This window comes from Scophthalmus maximus, chromosome 21 (genome assembly GCF_022379125.1).
Source record: "Scophthalmus maximus strain ysfricsl-2021 chromosome 21, ASM2237912v1, whole genome shotgun sequence".
NCBI lineage: Eukaryota > Metazoa > Chordata > Actinopteri > Pleuronectiformes > Scophthalmidae > Scophthalmus > Scophthalmus maximus.
Window position 1 is genome coordinate 11,076,970 of NC_061535.1, and position 20,699 is coordinate 11,097,668.

A 20,699-nucleotide genomic window follows, 5' to 3' on the forward strand; every position below is an offset into this window, starting at 1 on the left:
TTGGACAGTAGTTGGACTGATGACTGGCTTTGATCTCTTATCTCGAACTTAACCTGCTCCGGAGCAGTTTAGCATTTCAGCACAAGTTGGAACTGTGGTTTATCTCGGTAAGAAGACAACCAGGTTCGTAGGACAGAAAAAAACCCAGAGATAAAACCCGAAGGTACCCCAAATAACAGCAAATCCCGCTTCGTAGTACAGGCCTCTGATTGGCTACTTTGTTTTCAATCCAAACATTGGCAGGATTATCTCAGCAAAGTAGAGAAACACATGGAGATTGATTCTTAAAGTCAGACACAAATACATTGCCATTTTCAAATAGTTTGAAATAACTCAAAAAATATTATTATATCATTATAAAAAATATATTTCTGGGCTAAATACCCTTTCTAGCTAGACGCTGCAACATGCGCTTTTGCCTTTTCCCAAGATGAATTATTATCGTGTTTGCTCATAATGTCTTAGTCATGTGTACTGTACTGTGTTTATTTACAGCACCAGTTAGTTGATTCATTTATCACATTGGCGTTGCTGTCGCTGTAGCCCACTGGCTAAATTATGTAGCACGTGAGCATGAGAGTATCTCGAAGTTGAGTTGCTCCACTAAACCCTTATGAAAAAAGGGTTTTTAAAGAAACAGAAATTGTAAAATTCCTATGATGAAAGTATGGCATTTTCGTCATGAAGTTGTAAGAAATGTGGCTATTTGCTAGTTTATACAATCTATTCATTGTATTATTTTTTTAACTACTTTTTTATAATGACTTATTTATTTACTTCCTGAACATAGTAAAGCTTGTGAATTTCATACTTCATGTGGTATTTTTACTTTTTCCATTTGAACGCAGCAGAAGAATAATGTCGGCCCCGCCTCCAACTGAAAGCACAACGCCTATTGGGCAGCCCGCCTGTCAATCGACCCAGGCTGCCATGGTAACGGACAGCACAGCGGCGGCAGCGGCGGTGGCGGCTCGGTTCGTCAGTGAGTAGTCGTCGCGCCGACAAGTAACTCCGCATCAAACATGTGCCGGACGGTCGCGTTGGTGTTATTCAACGGAACTTTAAACTATGCGGATGCTCTTCACGCTTAGGCTGCGCGAGCGGTGATATTCGCCTGGTACCACTTTTGTCTGTTTCTTTTCTTCTTCTCTTTTTTTTTTTTAAACTTGTCGTTCTAAGTGTCGCGTTTGATGTCGGCGCGCTAACGTTCGCTGTTGGCCGAAACGTGTTTCTTTCCCACCTGGACCTCAGCCTAACGAACCGCACCCGGTCCAATTCCAGACGACAACGACGACGACGACGACGGCGTCATGATCCCCGAATGTCCGCGCGCCGGCGACCCGAGGAGCCGAGCCAGCCGCTTCCTGTGCGCCGCCGCCGCCGCCGAACCGAGCCCGAACACCAGCACGAGCACGAGCACGAGCTCCAACAGGAGCGCGAGCGGCTTGTTGCGCGAGATCCAGACCGGCATCAGCAAGGAGCCGTTCACCGACCACTACACCATCATCCCCGGGAGGGAGCTCGGAAGGTAGGACCAACGTTTCTTTTCTTTTTGTGAGCATATGTTTGAAGCCACCGAGGTAACGTTAGGTGTCTGAGCAGTTGCTCTGACTTGTTGTTGTTGTTTACTTGGCACGTGACGGCTGCATCCAGACCTGATCCACACCTGATCCACACCTGATCCACACCCTGATCCATAACCTGATCAACACCTAAATCATAACCTGATCAACACCTGATCCACACCTGATCCACACCTGATCATAACCTGATCCATAACCTGATCCACACCTAAATCATAACCTGATCAACACCTGATCAACACCTGATCCATACCTGATCCATAACCTGATCCACACCTGATCAACACCTGATCCATACCTGATCCATAACCTGATCAACACCTGATCAACACCTGATCCACACCTGATCCATAACCTGATCCATAACCTGATCCACACCTGATCAATAACCTGATCCACACCTGATCCACACCTGATCCATAACCTGATCCATACTAGATCCACACCTAGATCCACACCTGATACACACCTGATCCACACCTGATCCACACCTGATCCATAACCTGATCCATACTAGATCCACACCTAGATCCACACCTGATCCACACCTGATCCATAACCTGATCCACACTAGATCCACAACTAGATCCATAACCTGATCCACACCTGATCAGATCGAATGAATGGGCCTCTAACAGTAACCACAAGAGTGGAAGGTGATATTTATATCTTCTTGACTGCATTTATTTACCACGTGCACTTGAACAAAAATCGTATCTTAGATTATATATGTTCCAGAGCTGCAACAGTTAATCGATAGTAATCGATAACTAAATGAATCGCCAACTGTTTTGATAATCGATTAATCGTTTCAAGTTTTAGTTTTATGAAAGAAATAGTCAAAATTCTCTGATTTTCAGCTTCTTAAATGTGAATGTTTACTGGTTTCCTTGCTCCTCTGTGACGGTAAACTGAATATATTTTGTGTGTGGACAAAACAAAACCTCATCATTGTGGTTTGAGGAAACACGGTTGACGTTTTTCATCATTTTATGAACCAAACAACTAAGCGATTAATCGAGAAAATTATCGACAGATTAATCGATTTATGAAAATAATCGTTAGTCGCATTTGCTCTCAGATCCCTGTCTTGTGATCCAGCACCATGTGGCAGAAGTCATGTATTTCAATTAATTTGCATTAATGCGATTACATCAGCTTTGTAATGCTGTCGTCTTAATATAAACTAATGCGCAGAAATACATCTTTTCATAACTCTTCTTTTCTGGGTATTATTTTTTCCACCTGCTGGACAGGTTGTAATTTTTTCATCTCCTTTCAAGGTCTGTCAACGTTCCTGAATACAGAATAACAAAAGTATTCTCATCCCATCCGATCACAAAAGAACAACATTTAGCTCTCTTTGTCTTTGGCACTTTGGGTCCGGTCCACTTGCTTGGTGCCAGGGATCTGTGCCCGTTTGGAACAGCTAATTCTTCACACTGCTGTATTTCTTCAAGGTTAAGTATTCGGGGAGATCCCCTCCCTCAACTGATCTGGCCCAAAGCCCCTAACAAAGTCACAAGGCCAATCCCCATTTTTGGTAAGAATATGCTTCTACCGCGACTTAATCGGCCGCAGAAGGACTTGGGGTCACATTGTTGTTGTGAGCTGTTAGTGTTATTTTAATTTTTTTCAATCAGTGTTATTGACAATAATACTGTGTCGACCTAGGTACAACGTTAGAGATAAGAGCTGAGCGTAGACTCAATCAAAGTAATCTCAGCCATCGATCTCCTGTTATTACAGTAATGTGAGCTGTGTATGTGTGAGTCTTGAGGACCACAACAAAGGCCGTGTGTGTGTGTGTGTGTGTGTGTGTGTGTGTGTGTGTGTGTGTGTGTGTGTGTGTGTGTGTGTGTGTGTGTGTGTGTGTGTGTGTGTGTGTGTGTGTGTGTGTGTGTGTGTGTGTGTGTGTGTGTGTGTGTGTGTGTGTGTGTGTGTGTGTGTGTGTGTGTGTGTGTGTGTGTGTGTGGCTTTGTATCGCATGACATGACATTGTGACTGTGATTAGCCGCCAGTGAACAACATGAAAGGCTACATTAATCTGCAGCACTACTCTGATCCACACAGCATTGTAGTAACCACATCAGCTGACACAAGTTCATGTGTTGGAAGTTCATGTACGCCAAGGCGCTGCTGGGGGATCAATCGTGTTGTCTGAAGTGTGTGTTCACGTAAACTCGCGTCATTAGGACTTGGCTTAAGTTTGTTTTGGTGTAGTCCAGTTTTAAGACCTGGTCTTAACAAAGACAGGCCCACCGTATAAGTTAGGACCAGGCTTATTACCCAGGGGAAGAAGTTAACTGTGACTCCCAGGAAACATCCCGTCACCTAGCTTGAAAAGAATCAAGTGATGTGCACTGCTGACGACAGGTGGAAGCTGAAGATCAGAGCGTTAGGAAAAACACTACAAATCAGTTCTTATGATTTATTTTTTCTTTGCTCTACGCATCGCTAAAGCCGTTTTCAGCCGGGACATAGTTCTGGTGGTTGGTCAGTGTAATAACAGACGAAGGGGTTACTGTTCTTTGGCCAAACCACCTTTTTGTGTTTATTCCCCGGGTGACCCTCGGCCAGTTCTCTGAGCCTCCTGGTGGAATTCCATTCATGATTAAAGGCTCGGGCCGCAAAGTGGTTTGCCCACGCACCGCTCGGTGCCGCTACCTGGACTATGAGCTTAATCCAACGTACGAAGAGAGGTTTAGCGTAGGCTGGAGCATAGTCTATTTCTCACGTTTTCATTTTGACTTCATGAAATTGAATCTGCTCTTTTTTGTGTGGAAGGTTCCGTCACATTATTCCACTTTGTGGTTTTCTCTCCGCTGGTGAAATTCACAGCTGCACGGCCCGGACCTAAAACTGAAGCATGATCATGAAACAGGCATGCGGAACATTCTGGCTGTAGCACAGCATTCTAGCTGCATGTGTGTGTGTGTGTGTGTGTGTGTGTGTGTGTGTTTAAAAAAAAAAAATTGCAAAGTGCGGTGTGCATGATGAGCACTTTCCGCACCGAGATGTAGATAGATGCTGCCCAGCGGTCCTCTCAGCATTCCTGCTCTGTGGGGAAACTCCCTGCCTGTGTGGACAGGAGCACATTCATAAGTCATCAGTCAACTCTGATCAGGGAATACATTTGCCACCTTCATCGTGACTATAAAAAAAGCAGCTTCTATATCCATTTTAAAGTAATTTTTAACTTCTTATGTCCACCCTGCTCCTCTGCTGTCAGTTGATAATTAAACAGCCCATCTATTCTGCAGCCAGGTTATAAAAGCTGTTGTCTGACCTGACATACAAATCTGAATAGAAACAATAACGAAACTCATTGGGAAAAGGATGATGATTTGTTCGTGCCTAAAAAAAAACGAGTGTCTAATCCACACTAGCTACTGGCCACTAGCGACCTCACATTTAGGGGTTGAGGTAGACTGGAGGAGTTTAAGGTAATACCTTCCACTACGTCTGTAGTGGGAGTCCCAGATGGCCAGCAGTCAAGCTCCTTTAGTGACCATGACAATGGTGAAGTGGTAATTGAATTGCATATGGTTAAGACCCAAAAGCTTTTCCCATAATGGGTCTTAGTGACAGGGATGGTCACTCTCCTCTCATCCCATATGGTCCCGGGTAGAGCTCTTTGGCCATCTTTAGTGATTGAATGTCACCAGAGGAACCCATGAACATGGTTAAAACATATATTTTTTAAATGGCTTATATGTTGTATGTGAGGGTTTTACTGTAATTGCACAATGATGTGTGTGAAAAAATGGAATATGTGTCAAAGCAGCAAAGCAATCTAAGTTGATTCCACTTGTTGACTGCGAATGTGTGACCTGCTTCCAGAGCGGTTTTACCCTCCGGACACAGGTACACCCAGTAATGTATGCAAACTAGAAACCTGTCTATCAGCCCCTAGGGATGGGAAACACTCTGTCGTCAGCTGATCAATGTCTGTTTTTTTCTTTCTAAAACTGCACGTGAGTTGAGGTCGTCCTCATTCAGATAAATTGACCGGAGGATGCACGCTGTCAAGCCAGCCCTGGTGTGCACACGGTGAATGAGTCGATGCTTGTGGAAGTGTATGGCCCCGAGCCAGTGAAAATCTTTATTTCATTAAATGCAACCAGGGCCGCCTGGCCGCCTGTCACTAAGCCCCGCTACTGTATGAGGCTGCAGACGGCCTCCACTGTCCACATGGCGAGAACCACGGATTCACTGAGGTGTTTTTTTTAGATGCCTGACACACTGAAACTACTGACAGCTAATATTTAGTCGTGGGTGGAAACGCATATCTGCTGCCATGAATACCCATTTAGACAGGATTAACGTAACAGGGGAAGTGGGGAATAAAGTATTCACCATGCATCATCATATCATCATCATGGCATTTTTACCATGAGGAAACTAAAGGAGGGGATCTGACAAAGACTGCCTTTCTGCTGGACAAGTAATAAATAAATATAATGCCAAATTTAAAACATAAGGCCTTCGTGCAGGACGGGATTAAATCAACAGGAGGACCCGTGCGCTTGCCATGAACAGTATCTCATCGCGGCTGTAATTATTGCAGCGGCTGTGGTGAATTGTTCGCATATATACTGTATTAAAATCACTGAGATATAGATGTAATTTCTACAATCCCTAAAGACATAAATCCTGTCATGTCCGAGTGCTTCCTAGCGCCAATCACCATAGCATATAAGCCGCGACATCAAATGAAATTGACTACCTTTTATTCATCGAGTCGTTGACAGCAACATGATATGTGGAATTAAAAGCTCTAATTTAATTGGGATAGTTGTGACTGTTCAGCATGAAGAACGTCTTCAGAGCGTGTAAGAAGTCACTACAATGGTGAAAAGCTCAAGGGCACGTTAGCAGGGCAGAAGAGAGGGTTACACTCGAGCCAGTTACACTGGAGAATGACTGCAGTGTAAACATTAACAGATACAGTTAAGCTCCGTGTAAGACTTATTTTATGGGCTGCAAACAGTTTTTAAATCAGTGATGCATAAATCTGCACACAGTTGGTAAACACTTACACTGTAACTAGGTTAACTAAGCCATGCTTGGACTTCTGAACAGCTGGTACCGCCTGCTGCGGCGCTCCATTCAAAACCTAATCAGTGTATTAATACACACACAGAGCACTGTACTGTACTGTATAAGGCTCTGCTGCTGCTGCTTGGCTTTAGGCTCTGACCTCTTAAAGCCATCCGCTGCATCCATTAGACGGCTTCTTTACATTAAATGCAACCGTGCCACCACCTCTGGCTTGGTCTGTTTGTACACACACACACACACATACATACACACACACACACACACACACACACACACACACACACACACACACACACACAGGCACACACACACACACACAAAAGCCATCTCTTTCAGGGTGTAGTCTGTGAATGAGGCTGCTGGCTTTGGAAATGTGCTGATGCTGCTTTAGAAAAGGCTGTGGTGGCCCAGTATGGTTTCTAAAGAGCAGGCCCAGACTCCCAAACCAAACACCATCTATCTGCTGTACTGATCCCATGCATGGATGGCCACACCCAATCTATCTATCTATATAATATAAAATAAAGATAGCTGATAGAAAAAGTTAAACTTTTTGCTGCTGCGCTTTTTTTTGTGGAAAAACATCCACTTTCCCATGAGGGAAAACCAACATGCAGCAGCCATTTGCAGACCCAGTCTACATTAATTATGACTTTTCTTACAGTCTGGACGACAGAGAGGGAACGAAGTTTGTTGACCCTAATGAATCTGAAAAAAATATTTGTCCTCAGCCTAGATCCGTTCAGGGACCACTGATCTAGATTATTTTAACAAATAATTGATTTGCTTTGAAATTCGTTCCAACAGTGCCCACACAGTTAACAGTCTGACGACATCGTCAGCAGCTTATTCGATGACATCAATCTCGCCATTTGTAATGTGGTGTTTGAAATTCGATTAACAGAAGGGGAGAAACCAGAAACATCTCCAACTGTTGGAATCCGTAGCTCCCAACGGCTTCAGCCCCATGACTTGTCACATGAGGCGAGGCCGAGGATGAAGTGGCTCGGTGCAGCGCTTCAGGCCCGGAGCTGCTGCTCCTCATGCCCCGCGCCCCTGACACAAGTCCTTTCATGGCGACCACACAGTCTTCTTCATTGTGTTTTAAATCTCACAGCATCTTTGTCTTGCTTTTCTTAGAATGAATTGAATTACTCTGAGATTGTTGTGCAGGCCAGCCAGTTCTAACTATAATTAATGTTCATACTCTCCCTGAAGCCCAGAGCGATCATAATACTCGTCTTTGTCAAAAGTCCTGCAAATCCTTGATTTTGTGTCGGGATATTTGACAATTTATTCACCATTGACTTTTAATTTTAAAAAATTACAATTTTCTTTTAAAGCTGCACTATTTCCATTTTGATCAGGAATTTATTGAAAATGTAAAACTCTGGATTACAGCAAATCTTTACAAAAGTGGAAACATTTCCATCTCAAACAACAAACGTATTAATTTTTTTATCCCCAAAACCCAAAATATTTTGATAGTTGATGTTGAACATTGCAGGTGAAAATGAGTAAACACAATGTCATTTGAAAAGGGGTTGACAACCTATAAAATCTGCAAAGTTTCGGTTCACTGTAATCTAAAGATACCATCTTATTTATGACATGCCACAGAAAAATTTGCAGCCAAATTTAAGGAAGCGGAGAGAGCAGTCTGGACGTGTCAGTGTGCGTTAGCCTTGCCGTACAGTAGATCGGTCAGGTTCAGTCCGGGCTCGGCTGCTGCTCATTATTGGAGCATTGACTTCCAACAGTAGCCAGAGGGAGAGCGTGATGTGGGCCTGTCATCTCCATCACCAGCTGCGTTTGAGAGGATTTCCCCTAGGCAGCGCACACGTGTGTACACACTGCACTATACTGTAGTCTTCGCATGAAACCACCTTCGACTCTGCAATAAAACTGGTTCAGGCCAGACTGTTGTGGTGGAAAGAGAAAAGGGAAACGCTGCCAACAACATTCACAACCAGCACTTATTAACAGATAAAAGTAGAATACACGTTCAGATTTCACTGTCACATATATTCGTTTTCTTTAGCTTCGCGTTGAAGTGGGTTTTGCTCGTGATTCTCTGTGTCAGCCATGCCAACAACTTGACTCTAGGAAGTCATTGTATGAAATATCTCAACAATTGTCCCTCCAGTTAGATTCTTGGCTGAACATGGCCAGTGCTTACAGTATACACCAGTGATGGTTCTCCTTGTCTTCCAGGGGGAAGTTTGCTGTGGTCCGAAAGTGTGTGGAGAAACGCACGGGCCACGAGTACGCCGCAAAGTTCATGAGGAAGCGGCGGAAAGGCCAGGACTGCCGCATGGACATCATCCACGAGATCGCGGTGCTCGAGTTGGCCACCGTCAACCAGCGGGTGGTCAACCTGCACCAGGTGTACGAGATGGCCTCTGAGATGGTGCTGGTGCTGGAGTTGTGAGTATCAAACCCGTACACGATGACCACAGCCAGAAGTTGGATGTATGAACATGTGTCACATAGTTAGATATTTAAAATGTCCTTTAAATCTTATGTTGCCTTCACACCAAACGCGAAGCAAATGTTTTTTGCACGAAAAGGAACATTAAAGACCCGAATTTCTTGAAATATTTGAACTCTAGCAAAAATATTCACGTGACACGATGTGGTGAAAGCCAATTAGCGTTGACATTCTCTCGAGGTCACGGGCAAATATTTGCGGGTTGTGTTCACTCGCGTTACTCGCACAAGTAAACACAAGTGATCCTGCGGCCAAACTCGTGTAAGTAATGCGACGTGAACGTACGTTAAGCTTCATGTTTGTTCGAACGCAGCATAACAGTTAAATAACTGGTAGTTTTGAATACTCAAATAGCTGCTTATCATGTCTGCTGTGAAAAAAAAGAAGCTTGTTGTCGCTCTATGATTACTGTACTTGTTGTCGTTATTGGTTTTCACTTCAGTTGACCTTGTTGTTGTTGAGATGGTGCGCAGACTTGGGTTTTTTTGTGTCAGAGTAAGCTCGTGAGTTCACCGAGGTTCTGGTTCGTATGTGACAAAATATAGAAAACACACGAAGCGAGCCATGTGACACTGTCAAAATAAAGGTGTGTGTGAGGGAACAGGCGGCTTTTTTAGTCCCGCAGAGCTTCAGGCCAAACGTTAATACTCCTGCAAACACCAGCAATTCCAAATATGTGCCTTGCCTGTGTCCTTTGTACACACACACACACACACACACACACACACAGACAGACTGTGTTGTAGGATGAAGGGGGATTGGGTGTCTTCTGTCCTGTGTCCTGTGTCCCGGGCTTATGGCTGAGAGGTGAAGGAGACAGACGCTGACAGCGATTTGATGTGTTAAATCCATCAGTAAGAGTGGAAAAAAAGAGCAACTGGAGCAAAGCTCAGTTTGACCCAGTATGTGGGACAGACACACACACACACACACACACACACACACACACACGCACACACGCACACACGCACATATGCACATGATACAGCATGGTGTTGACTGCAGTAACCACACCAGTTGTCGATGATCTCATCTCACTGGTCGTGCCCAGTCCGTGCTTGACCTGGTTCCCATAGTGTGTGTGTGTGTGCGTGCATGCGTGCGTGCGTGCGTGTGATCAAGAAGGTCTCCCTCACTTCCCCTCTCTCTCTTTCTGTCCTTGTCTCTCTCCCCTACATGCCACATTGGATTTTGCCTGCATCCCTTGGCATAGTGACACACAAAACTCCCCCTCACACACAAACACAGAGGACAGTCTGACAGATTATGTGGTATTGACACATCCTGGATCAGCTGTCATCTGTCGTGTTTGACCTCCACACATTCACCACTGAAAGTGTATGAGGGGCGGATTGTCACTACACAGATACAGTTTCATATGCTGGAAAGATGCGTCAAGCTAATGGCAACAATAGAAATGTGCAATAAGCCTGGATACAGTGTTGTTACGCAGCAGCAGGTCATATCAGGTGGTGATATTGAAACTTTTTTCATTGAGACTGGAGGCCAGCTGGTCTCCGTGCCGAACGGGATGAAGGACTTAGATGAGGAGTTAATTCCTTACATCTTAATGTTCCGGAGTGACCTGAAAGTTAGAGTTTAACAACAATTCAGCAAAGTCGATTGAGTCTTTCCTCGTGTTAAGTTCCTACTATGGATCAAACTACGGGTCTACCCCAAGTTTCCTCCCACCTCCCAAAGTTTGCCTTTCACGCATGACGAACACCGAACTGGATTGTTCAAGTCAGACCCGTTCACACCAACAAGAAAACATCCGGACTTCTGTGCATGTCTGAAAGCATCTTAAGAGTTTCTTGTTTTAAAATGTTGTTTTTTTATTTTTTATTTTATGGAGTGAGAAATTAAATAGTAGCTGTCCGTGTTATGTGGATTATAGTGTTAAGCAGGATTATTTGCTGTCAGCAACACATGCCATACAATGCAAACTGTCCTGTTAAGGAGATCCCGTAAAAAAAAAAGAAGAAATGGCTCCAGTTGGCCCAATCCTCCCCCACCTCGGCCCATAATCCTAATCCCAGCCATTGTTCATTAAAAGGATAATCTCAGAATTAACTGCTGCCCTGAGTTGAGGATAGTGCTCCGAGTCAGATGCACACAGGCCAACACAGAAAGACACTACACAGCTCATACTGGCATTGAAACTCAGTTATTATTCCACCCTCAAAATTATCTCAGAAAGACTGTCATTTCTGAATGGATCCAGATTTCAGGAAGTGGAATAAAGCCCATATTAAGACCGAGATTGCTGAGAATTTATGACATTAGAGAGAATAAATCTTTGTTATGTAAATGTTTAAATAAAAGAAACGAGCAGCAATATTCAATATGTTGGACCCTAAGGACCCCTTAGTCCCGTCGAAGGATAGAAGATAATCCCTGATATGATCTTATGAATCATATGAATGGAGGGTTATGGGTTCAATGGACTGCGAGAGCATTTCTCCTCTGTGCTCTCTTCATATCAAAAGGAAATAGAGCAGAATGCTTTCACTCTCTCTGAGGAGGGACGTCGATGACACACTCGCCTCTTATTTGGCCGACAGCTGACAGATATTTCGGGCAGTGGGGTCAATGGAAATGAAGGAGGATTGAAGGATGGATGGAGGGAGGAGGAGGGCAGAGATTCTACGAATGAGGGTCAACTTGACATAGAAAACTATTCATGCCATGATGGGAGGGAAGGAGGGAGGAAGAGAGGACCAAAGGCTGGTCGCAAGAAGAAAGAAAGGAAGTGGTGAAGAGTTAGAAAAAAATGAGGAAGGGGACCGGGGCAATAATAGTGTAATCGTGATGGAGAGAACAGTTAAACGGAGAGAATGAATGAGAGCGATGGAGAGCGCCATGGCCTCATTGCTGGGCGGGCTCCAGCTGGGAGTTCATTATGTCAGTTGAGCCGCACACGCACACGTGACCAGTCAAAGCGTGGCCGCTCGCCCAGAGAGAGAGAGTAATACAGTGGAAACAAAAACATTAGAGTGACTTGATGGTTGAGGTCGACCGGGTAAGATTCACACCAGGAAACCTGTTTGTAACTGTGCAAATTCTGTTATTGAGCTCTTCGGCTGATTCCTTCGTCAGCTAACGGATAAAGTTTTACTCCAGACTTATAACAGAATATAAAGCCCCACACTCTGTGATTTGATATGTGAAGGAAACAGAGTAAATTCCAGTCAACGGTCAAAAACGCAGTTTAATTTGGTCGACAAATCAAACGTTCCAAACACGTCATTCATGTTTAACTGTATCAGCTTCCTGATTGGCTAATTTTGTGGCATTTATCTGTCACTTTGGCTGAATTCTTAATCTGATTACGATATCTTCTCCCAAAAAAACGCATGTCTTGTCGCTTCTTCAGTTATTCTGCTGATCATACTGTATCTGTGTGTGTTGGTAGACGTTTCATTTCATGCAGCTTTTGTCTGATAACTTTTTCTTTATTTATTTGGCACAACATGCCATGTCATATGTGACAGCTACTTCTGAGTAAAAGTTAAAAAACAAAACAAAAAAAAACTTCCCCAACTTCTTGGTAATAACCAGAAAAGTTCAAAAGGAATCTACAGTGTAGAATAAAAATTACACAATCATATGTATGTCTAGTCATTTAATATAACCGGGGCCATAAATACTGGTACGTTCCTGGATCACGTTTGATTGGCTTGGTTGGTGCCACCGAGGGCCCTTCGCTGGTTAGCTCGGCCCTAAATGTATCAGGCGCTGATGTCAGATTACTGGCATCCGGACAAACGTGTGGCTCCGTTACCAAACTGTACGTTGCCACTCTCCGGCTGTAAACGGAGCCATTAGCATGTGGGGAAAGTCCAGTTTGCCGGACATGAATACATGATGAGCGCAGTATGGGCCGAGGGCCGAGGCATTCACTTGACCCCTCTCTGACTTTGTCGCTGCCCCTCTCTCCCTGTCGCGCACATTTCTCTCTTTGTCTCTGCTGGTCTGTGTGGAGACGCTCTCCAGTCCTCCGCTGGTCTTGCTTCTCTTGTGATGGCACAGAATCCCATTCCTCCACTCGCTCCCTGTGAGAAACACTCATGAAGCAATGTCCAGGACTTTTCCTTCAGAAAACAAGTGTAGACACTTCCCCATGCCCCTATTGTTTGAGTGTGTTTATGTTATGACAGAAGCAGGTCAAATATTTAGGTCGGCTGACGTTACTGTTATTATTGTTGCTTGTTGTTGTTTTCTTTACTAAACTATGAGGGGTTGAGCGTAACGGCCGGCCGATCAAAGCCCAATTGATCCATTCCCACCGCTGAGCCGACACTGATTTCATTAATTACATTAGCAACTCGCCAATCAAGCTCGGACCGGCTGAACCCGACCTCTCACTGGGCTTCACAAGCCTCCGTCGGGGGGTTCAGGGGGCAAACACGCAAGGGCCGCGGGCCAATCCGCTTCTGTCGGGGATCCTATCAGTGGAGCTGTTTGTCTGCTCCTGGTGGTGTTGATGACGCATTTATTCAGGCCTCTCGGCCGCCGAGTTTCTTCATTCAGAAATAGATATTTAAACGTGTGGTAATTTCAATTCAATTGATTGGATTTGAAAGTTGATTCGGGGGATTTCCTGGCAGGCCCTTGTTACGGAGCAAACTCCCTTTTCCTCTTATGTTCTTCCTCGGTATTTAACTCTCCTCCCGTGAAAGTTAGGGCATCAAATCTCTCAGTTCAACTTGGTTTTTCTTAACATTTTTTGTTCATAAATTATCCCTGGAACTCCCTGACTCGGGACCGAGGGTTTGCAGAACTTGAAAAGAAAATTGTTTCAGGAATTTAATTGAATCTAACCAAGCAACCAGAAATTCCACATCATCACGCAGGGCTCTGGGAAACAAATTATGAACTTGTCAAGTTGGTCCAGCAGAATGGAAATTTAAAAGATGCTTCCATCGGGTCTCAAGACTTTGTGAAGTTGAGGCAGGTTTTTTTTCCACACTGCCACCGTCATCTGAGAGATAAATGGGCCATACCCAGTTTTTTTGATAATAAAGAGCCAGAATGTCCCAGATGTGAGTCTCATCTCACGAGTCGTTAGGAACAGCTCCTGTGCTCGGGACCGTCCAGAGCAGAGTAGGTACATGAGGACGTGGCCTGTAGTTGTTGTTGTTGTTTTTTTCTTTTGGCCAAAATGGATTAGTTTCTGTCTGATCCTCTGAGGAATGAACTGATTCCAACAGTTTAATGCACGTGCTGAAAGCGGCAGGTGTGTGTGTGTGTGTTTGTGTGTGTGTGTGTGTGTGTGTGTGTGTGTGTGTGTGTGTGTGTGTGTGTGTGTGTGTGTGTGTGTGTGTGTGTGTGTGTGTGTGTGTGTGTGTGTGTGTGTGTGTGTGTGTGTGTGTGTGTGTGTGTGTGTGTAACAGATTAGAAACCAATCACTTTCCACACACATTTACCTAAGTTGACCTGATTATTAAACATAATACTCTCTCGTTTCTGAAACTTTTTCCACAGTCACACACATACACACACACACACATACGCACACCCTGTTTTGTCACGGCTACTTTGGTAAGTGTGTAGAACGGAGGTCCTGTGAGGAAATGTTTGACTTTCATCAGGTCCGGCCCACAGACTGTTTTGCTAATGTTTTTTTTTCTCTAGTCGGGTCAAAGGCCCTTTTTTATCTCACCTCGGTAAATCCACATCATTCTCGGCCAGCCCTCCTCTTCCTCCATCTCTCCGCCTTCCTCTGAGATAAGGCCTAATTCAGCAGCACCCTGAGGGAACACCTTGTCTATTCCTGACCGCCCGCCCTCTTTCTCCGTTTTCCCTCTCTTATTGAGTTTGTCCATCAGAGTCTATCTCGGGTCAAAGGAAATTGAAGGAGGTCAAGTAGTTGAAGTGTTGATAGTAGGTCGAGTCAATTTCTCATTCAGTTGTTTGTTTTATACTCGAAGGCCTGACGTCTCACGTCAGAGGTGATGCAGTAAGAATCGGTCAACAGCACAAATGGCCTCGTTCAAGCGAAGCTCGTAATTAGTTTTGCTATATTTGGAGGTGCAGCGCTATTTCTGCCACCACCTCCAGCAAGTGAAAACACACACACACACACACACACACACACACACACTGGAGCTAGATAGTAAATCTCTTGTGAGGTTTACCATCAAAAAAGCCTGACGTAAATGTGAGTCCCATAATTGTTTTGGTGAACTTGTGGATGAAACGAGGAAGCGGGACTGTAGTTTGTGTTTCCTGCGGATGACCTGGTTTCCTCCCACAGTTCAGACACATGCAGGTTAGGTCAACTGGGAACTTTAAAATTACAGGTGAAACGTGTCTGTGTGTTTGAGGCTGTAGCGCCCCTGACGTTGTGTCATCTGATGAACTGATGTAACTGTCTCGTGCAGCGCCGCCGGAGGCGAGATCTTCAACCAGTGCGTGTCCGATCGGGAGGAGGAGGCTTTCAGCGAGGAGGACGTGAAGAGGCTCATGAGGCAAATCCTGGAGGGAGTCGCCTTCCTCCATCAGAGGAACATAGTCCACCTCGACCTGAAGGTCAGTGGAGATGAACACACACACACAAACACACACACACATCTCTACTACCAGTTCAGGTGTTTGTGATCGAGAACTTCAATTTTCATCCATCAGTAAAAAAAAAAAAAAAGTGCTGTTAGTTTAAGGAACTCACTCAGGAATTACACCAGGTCAAAAAAAGATTTAGCTCCAGTAGAAAAATACAGATGAGATCTGTCAGTGAATTCATTCTGGAAATATGGAAGAAGAAAAAAGAGTTTTCTTTTCACATTTCATACCGAGACAGATTAGGGTCAAGATAAATCTCAGTTCCGAGCTGTTGGCAGTTTTTGTAATTTAAAAATTCTTTAAATTGTGAAAACTTAACCAACACCATTGTAAGTGGGAGTGAATTTACTGCAAGTAGAAAGAAACATGAATATGCAGACCATAAACCTCCAGATGAGTGTGTCCGCTTGGTGCAGATCAGACGGGTACAGTACATGTGTGAGGTGTGCGTGCGTGACGTGTGCTGTGATGTCCTGCCAGCCTCAGAACATCCTGCTGACCTGCAGCTCTCCTCTGGGCGACATCAAGATCGTTGACTTTGGTCTGTCCAGGATGGTCTGCAGCCACCAGGAGCTCCGAGAGATCATGGGAACCCCGGAGTATGTCGGTGAGTTTTACTTCGGTTTTGTCCGTTTGTTCTCGTCGTCGTGAACGAATGAATTATCTCAGGAGCGACATGAGGGAATCCCTTCAAATTTGGCACTTGGACTGAAGAATGAACTGATTTTGTTAGTCGAAGGTCAAGGTCAGCATGACCCCTTGTCTGTCCCACTTCATTTGAAAATATGTACAACAGAACAAAAACAAGTGGAGCATCTGCAGGGCACATGACGCACACTTTCATCACAAAACACACGCGCGAGTTGGCAGAGGCACAGAACCACGAGGCGTCAATACTCCTTTTTGAAACGATGTGATTCTGAATGATGATTGACTTGTTTGTGTTCATGTTTCTTTCAGCTCCTGAGATTCTGAATTATGAGCCCATCAGCACAGCAACAGATATGTGGTAAGAAAACTCATGAGTGAAGGTTTGATTTCTTTGTTTTGAGGCCCAGTAGTGTCCAAGTTTTTTTAATTTTCTCTTTGTAAAACTGTCAGATTCCTTCATAAACTAAACTTAATATAAAGTTGTTAGTAGTCACAGCTATTTAGTTGCTGCTTGTCTGCTCCTAGTGGCAAAACTGGTAAATTACACTGTGGCAGACTGACCACACGTCAGTATCACATGTCTAACAATGTGTCTGTTGTCTTAAATCATTTATTTGCCACCATAATACATTTCATCTGTCATTATTCATTTCTTCTATCCTTCAAAATGATTAACCTCACTGCAGTTAGAAAAAATGCTTTTTAGATTTGCTTCTCAGCAATAAACTAAAATTCCGTGAAGGGATAACAGGCAAATGTAACTTAATGAATTGAAAATCTAATTTAGCTAATCATAATGTTTGTTATTTAATTTCTCATAAGTTTTTAATTAATTAATTTATCTTATTATTGCTCATTTGGTTTATTCAAGGTTTTGTTGTTCCTTCCCTATCTGCCTCTTCTAACCCGTCTGCTCTGCTGCGCTCCGTGTTGTGTGTTTTCAGGAGTATTGGCGTCTTGGCCTACGTCATGCTGACGGGCATCTCTCCCTTCCTGGGCGAGGACAAGCAGGAGACGTTTCTAAACATCTCCCAGCTCAATGTGAGCTACACGGAGGAGGAGCTGCAGCATCTGGACCCGGCCGCCCTCACCTTCATCCAGACGCTGCTCCGCAAACAGCCACAGTCAGTCCACAACACACCTGCATTCATGTGGCACCAATGTTCATGTGAAAACGAAAAAGGCAGAAAGGGAAAGAGCAGGCATCTAGTCATTAGACCTCACTAGCTACTCAACAGCAGAGGGTGGTTGTCAGTGTAATTCTATGTGTAAATGTTCACGGCTATTTTATCTTTTTAATCTATGGGCACCACAGCTTTATTTATACACAGTATATACATTTAAAATAAACTTAAACGTTGGTCTTTTTTTGTACAGAAATGAATTTTTCATCATGAGAAAGGTTACAAAAGCAAACATAAAATTCTTTAACTGCTTCAAATCAAAAAGCTCTGGCGACCCCTAGTGGACATGTGGATCTTCAGGTGGAGAACCTCCTGATCATTTAGAGTAGTTTCCAGACGCCCTCTCTGTTCTGTTCTGACTTTGTAATGTTTGAGTTGTGAGTGTAGATTAATGAGTGGTAAATGTATTTAAACAGTTTTAGCAGGCTTCAAGATGAAAAAGTGTCCAGGTACAGTGAAAGATAAGGTATTTTCATACCTAGAAAGAATAGTTTGAGATGTCTGAGCTCAGTTTGTGTGTGTTTGTGTGTGTTCAGGGATCGGGCCACAGCAGAGCAGTGTCTCACACACCCCTGGCTTCAGTCCTCAAGTTCTCAGGAAACCCAGACAGAGGAGGAAGTCCTCCCAGCGGAGGACCAGGAAGTATCAACCACCACCACCACCACCGGTAGCCATGAATCTCCCAGCGGCACGACCACAGCTGACAAAGAGGAGAAGGAAGACGAAGGACTCCCGGTGACCGAGGAGCTGATAGTCGTGGCTGCCTACACCCTGGGTCAGTGCCGCCAGTCGTCCACCTCAGAGAAGGAGGCGCTGGTCGCCGAGCAGAAGGCCATCTCCAAGCGCTTCAAGTTCGAGGAGCCCTTCAGCGCCCTGCAGGAGGTCCCCGGGGAGTTCATATACTGACCCCCACCCACCACACACACCGCCACCAGGTTGGTGTTGTCACGGTAACAAAAATAAACCTTCAGCTTATTCCAACTCTCCTCCGTATATATACCTTACGTTTATAATCAGATGCTGTTGCACAATCAAACTGATTTTATTTAAGAAGTTGACTTTCTTGTTTTTTTACACACACATTTCTCCCATAATGCATCACTGTGCTTGACTCCCACCTACTCCCCACGTCCCGACAGGGCTACAGTAGGTTTATTTCACTTGTATTTCATTTGGTTTGCTGTTGTAGTTTTTCTTTTCTCCTGAATAACTGGCCAAATGTCGTGACACGCTGAGATATGTCTACAAAAAGCTACTGTAACGAGTGAAGTCGTCTCATCTAGACTCAACCCACGGCGATCAAGCAGCGAGAAATCTATCAGAGAAGAGACAAGAGGCTGAATCCCAATATCCCCCCTTTTGTACTGGACCGTTAAATCTCCAACTTTAGATGCCACGGATGCTAAAACTCCCAAAACCCCAAAAGTGTTATCCTAATTTTTCTGAACGGATTTTGCAGTTTGTTTGTGTGTAATCTTAAACCCAATAAAAATAAAAATAAACATTAAAAAGATCAAAACATTGACTGAGGTAAAAAAAGGTTCCTTTTTTGACACTGGAAAAGACGTTGACTAAACAATCTCACCACAAGGTCTATTTAGTTCTGGAGCTTTCAATCAACTGACACAGTCTTCGCCATCGGTCCGAAAAAGGAAGGTAATATCGCTCTCTGAAAAGTTCAAATGTTAAAGGAGACATTCAAATAAGTGTTAATCCCAAATTAATATCAATTATGAACCGATGGTAAGAGTGGGTAATGAGTCATTTTACAGTAGAGATAACACATCAAATCTACAAAGCTGTTTTGTTGCCGAGAGACGGCCCTTCGTTGACATTAGCGGACTCCTTTTCTGAGCTAATGTTAGCCTAGATTAATGTGCTGCTAGCTGTTGGCGCGTTTGATTTTCGCCGACTATTCGTCCTTATTCCTTCACGTAGAAATCATCCCGCACGCTGTTAAATGCAACCATTTGTAAAAGTAACGTTTCAATCTGTTCGTACATTTAAAAATTCATGCATCAATGCATGTAATGTTCTTCATATTCTTACATGTGAGCACCTTTAATACAGCCAGTTTTGGAGTAGTATCGCATTTTTTTTTCCAGCTGAGCAACGACTACAGTAAAGACAAGTAAGAGAAGCACGTGTGAACAAAATGTTATTTCATCTAGGACGCAATCACTCATAGTAAACATCCAACAACCAGCCAATCAGAACAGAAATCTGAAGATGCTGATGGTGTGAGTCGGGCTCCGGGTCTGACTCACACCATCAGCATCTTAAAAATGTCTCTGAATACGTTGTCGAAAAAACGATTTTAGTTTAAAGGAAACTCACAAACTAACTCCCGACTCTGATCCCTGATAATTCCAACAATGTTTCTGCTTAATTCATTGATTAAAGCTGCAGAAACGGTGTATATAGCATATATTCAGTTCCAGTCATCATGTGTGTGCATGAGTACTGATGACTGAGTCAATCTGCAGCTGGGAGAAGAAACTATTTCCACGATTTTTGAAATTCAGAAGCCAAATCCGTGTCGATCTCTGTCCTGTTTCCGCACGTTTGATGCTTTCACAACCGGCTGCTCCCGACTCAATTCTGTTGGTGTCTTTATTTTATTCCATTGTTTATTGTATTCGGTGCCATGCTCAGAGATAATATTTGGTCATTTTTTAGCTCTCGCTGTTTTCATTTCAGGAGTTTTTCCGTGTAATATTGCAAATATCTCCGAGGCAGAATTTTTGAGTTTTTCTAATCCTGTGTAATGATGAAAATGTTGTTGTTTTTAAAAAAGGTAAATACTATTCAAAGAGCCATGTCACATATTCCTCTCGCGTCAAGGACTGAGCTTTCGCTCCGAAGCAATAAAGACTTATCATTAAGTCATATTTCACATTTGTACATGTAGACGACAGCAGCCCCAGACTTCCACTGGATCTATTCTGTAAATTTGCGTTTATGAAGCCGTGAGCTCTGTTACTATAGGAAAAAAGATTTGTACATGAATGTCCCCGTTGTAAATAAACACTTCAAAAGCGTGCTGAAAACTGTACTTATCATTTGTGATCATAGTACTATAACAAAGTGTGTTTCTGTAGCCACACTGTAACTCAGTGAGAATCAGATTAATAACAACTGAGTGAACCTTTTGAAAAATGC

General features: G+C 43.8%; 1 protein-coding gene across 5 annotated transcripts; it reads left to right on the plus strand.

The window, feature by feature from the left end:
* The first annotated feature begins 46 nt into the window (after positions 1–46).
* stk17a (serine/threonine kinase 17a) lies at positions 47–19,062 on the plus strand. 5 transcript variants are annotated; one of them, XM_047329862.1, is made up of 9 exons: positions 47–163; positions 849–982; positions 1,282–1,528; positions 8,862–9,074; positions 15,525–15,672; positions 16,183–16,309; positions 16,663–16,711; positions 17,298–17,477; positions 18,074–19,062. In XM_047329862.1, exons 2-9 carry the CDS (start codon positions 859–861, stop codon positions 18,441–18,443), a joined length of 1,458 nt encoding a protein of 485 aa, XP_047185818.1. In that variant the 5' UTR covers positions 47–163; positions 849–858; the 3' UTR covers positions 18,444–19,062. The 5 variants fall into 5 exon arrangements, with proteins under 5 accessions (XP_047185818.1, XP_035475262.2, XP_035475261.2 ...); XM_035619369.2 differs by having other exon boundaries at positions 70–123; XM_035619368.2 differs by having other exon boundaries at positions 75–163; positions 852–982.
* The last annotated feature ends 1,637 nt before the right edge of the window (positions 19,063–20,699 follow it).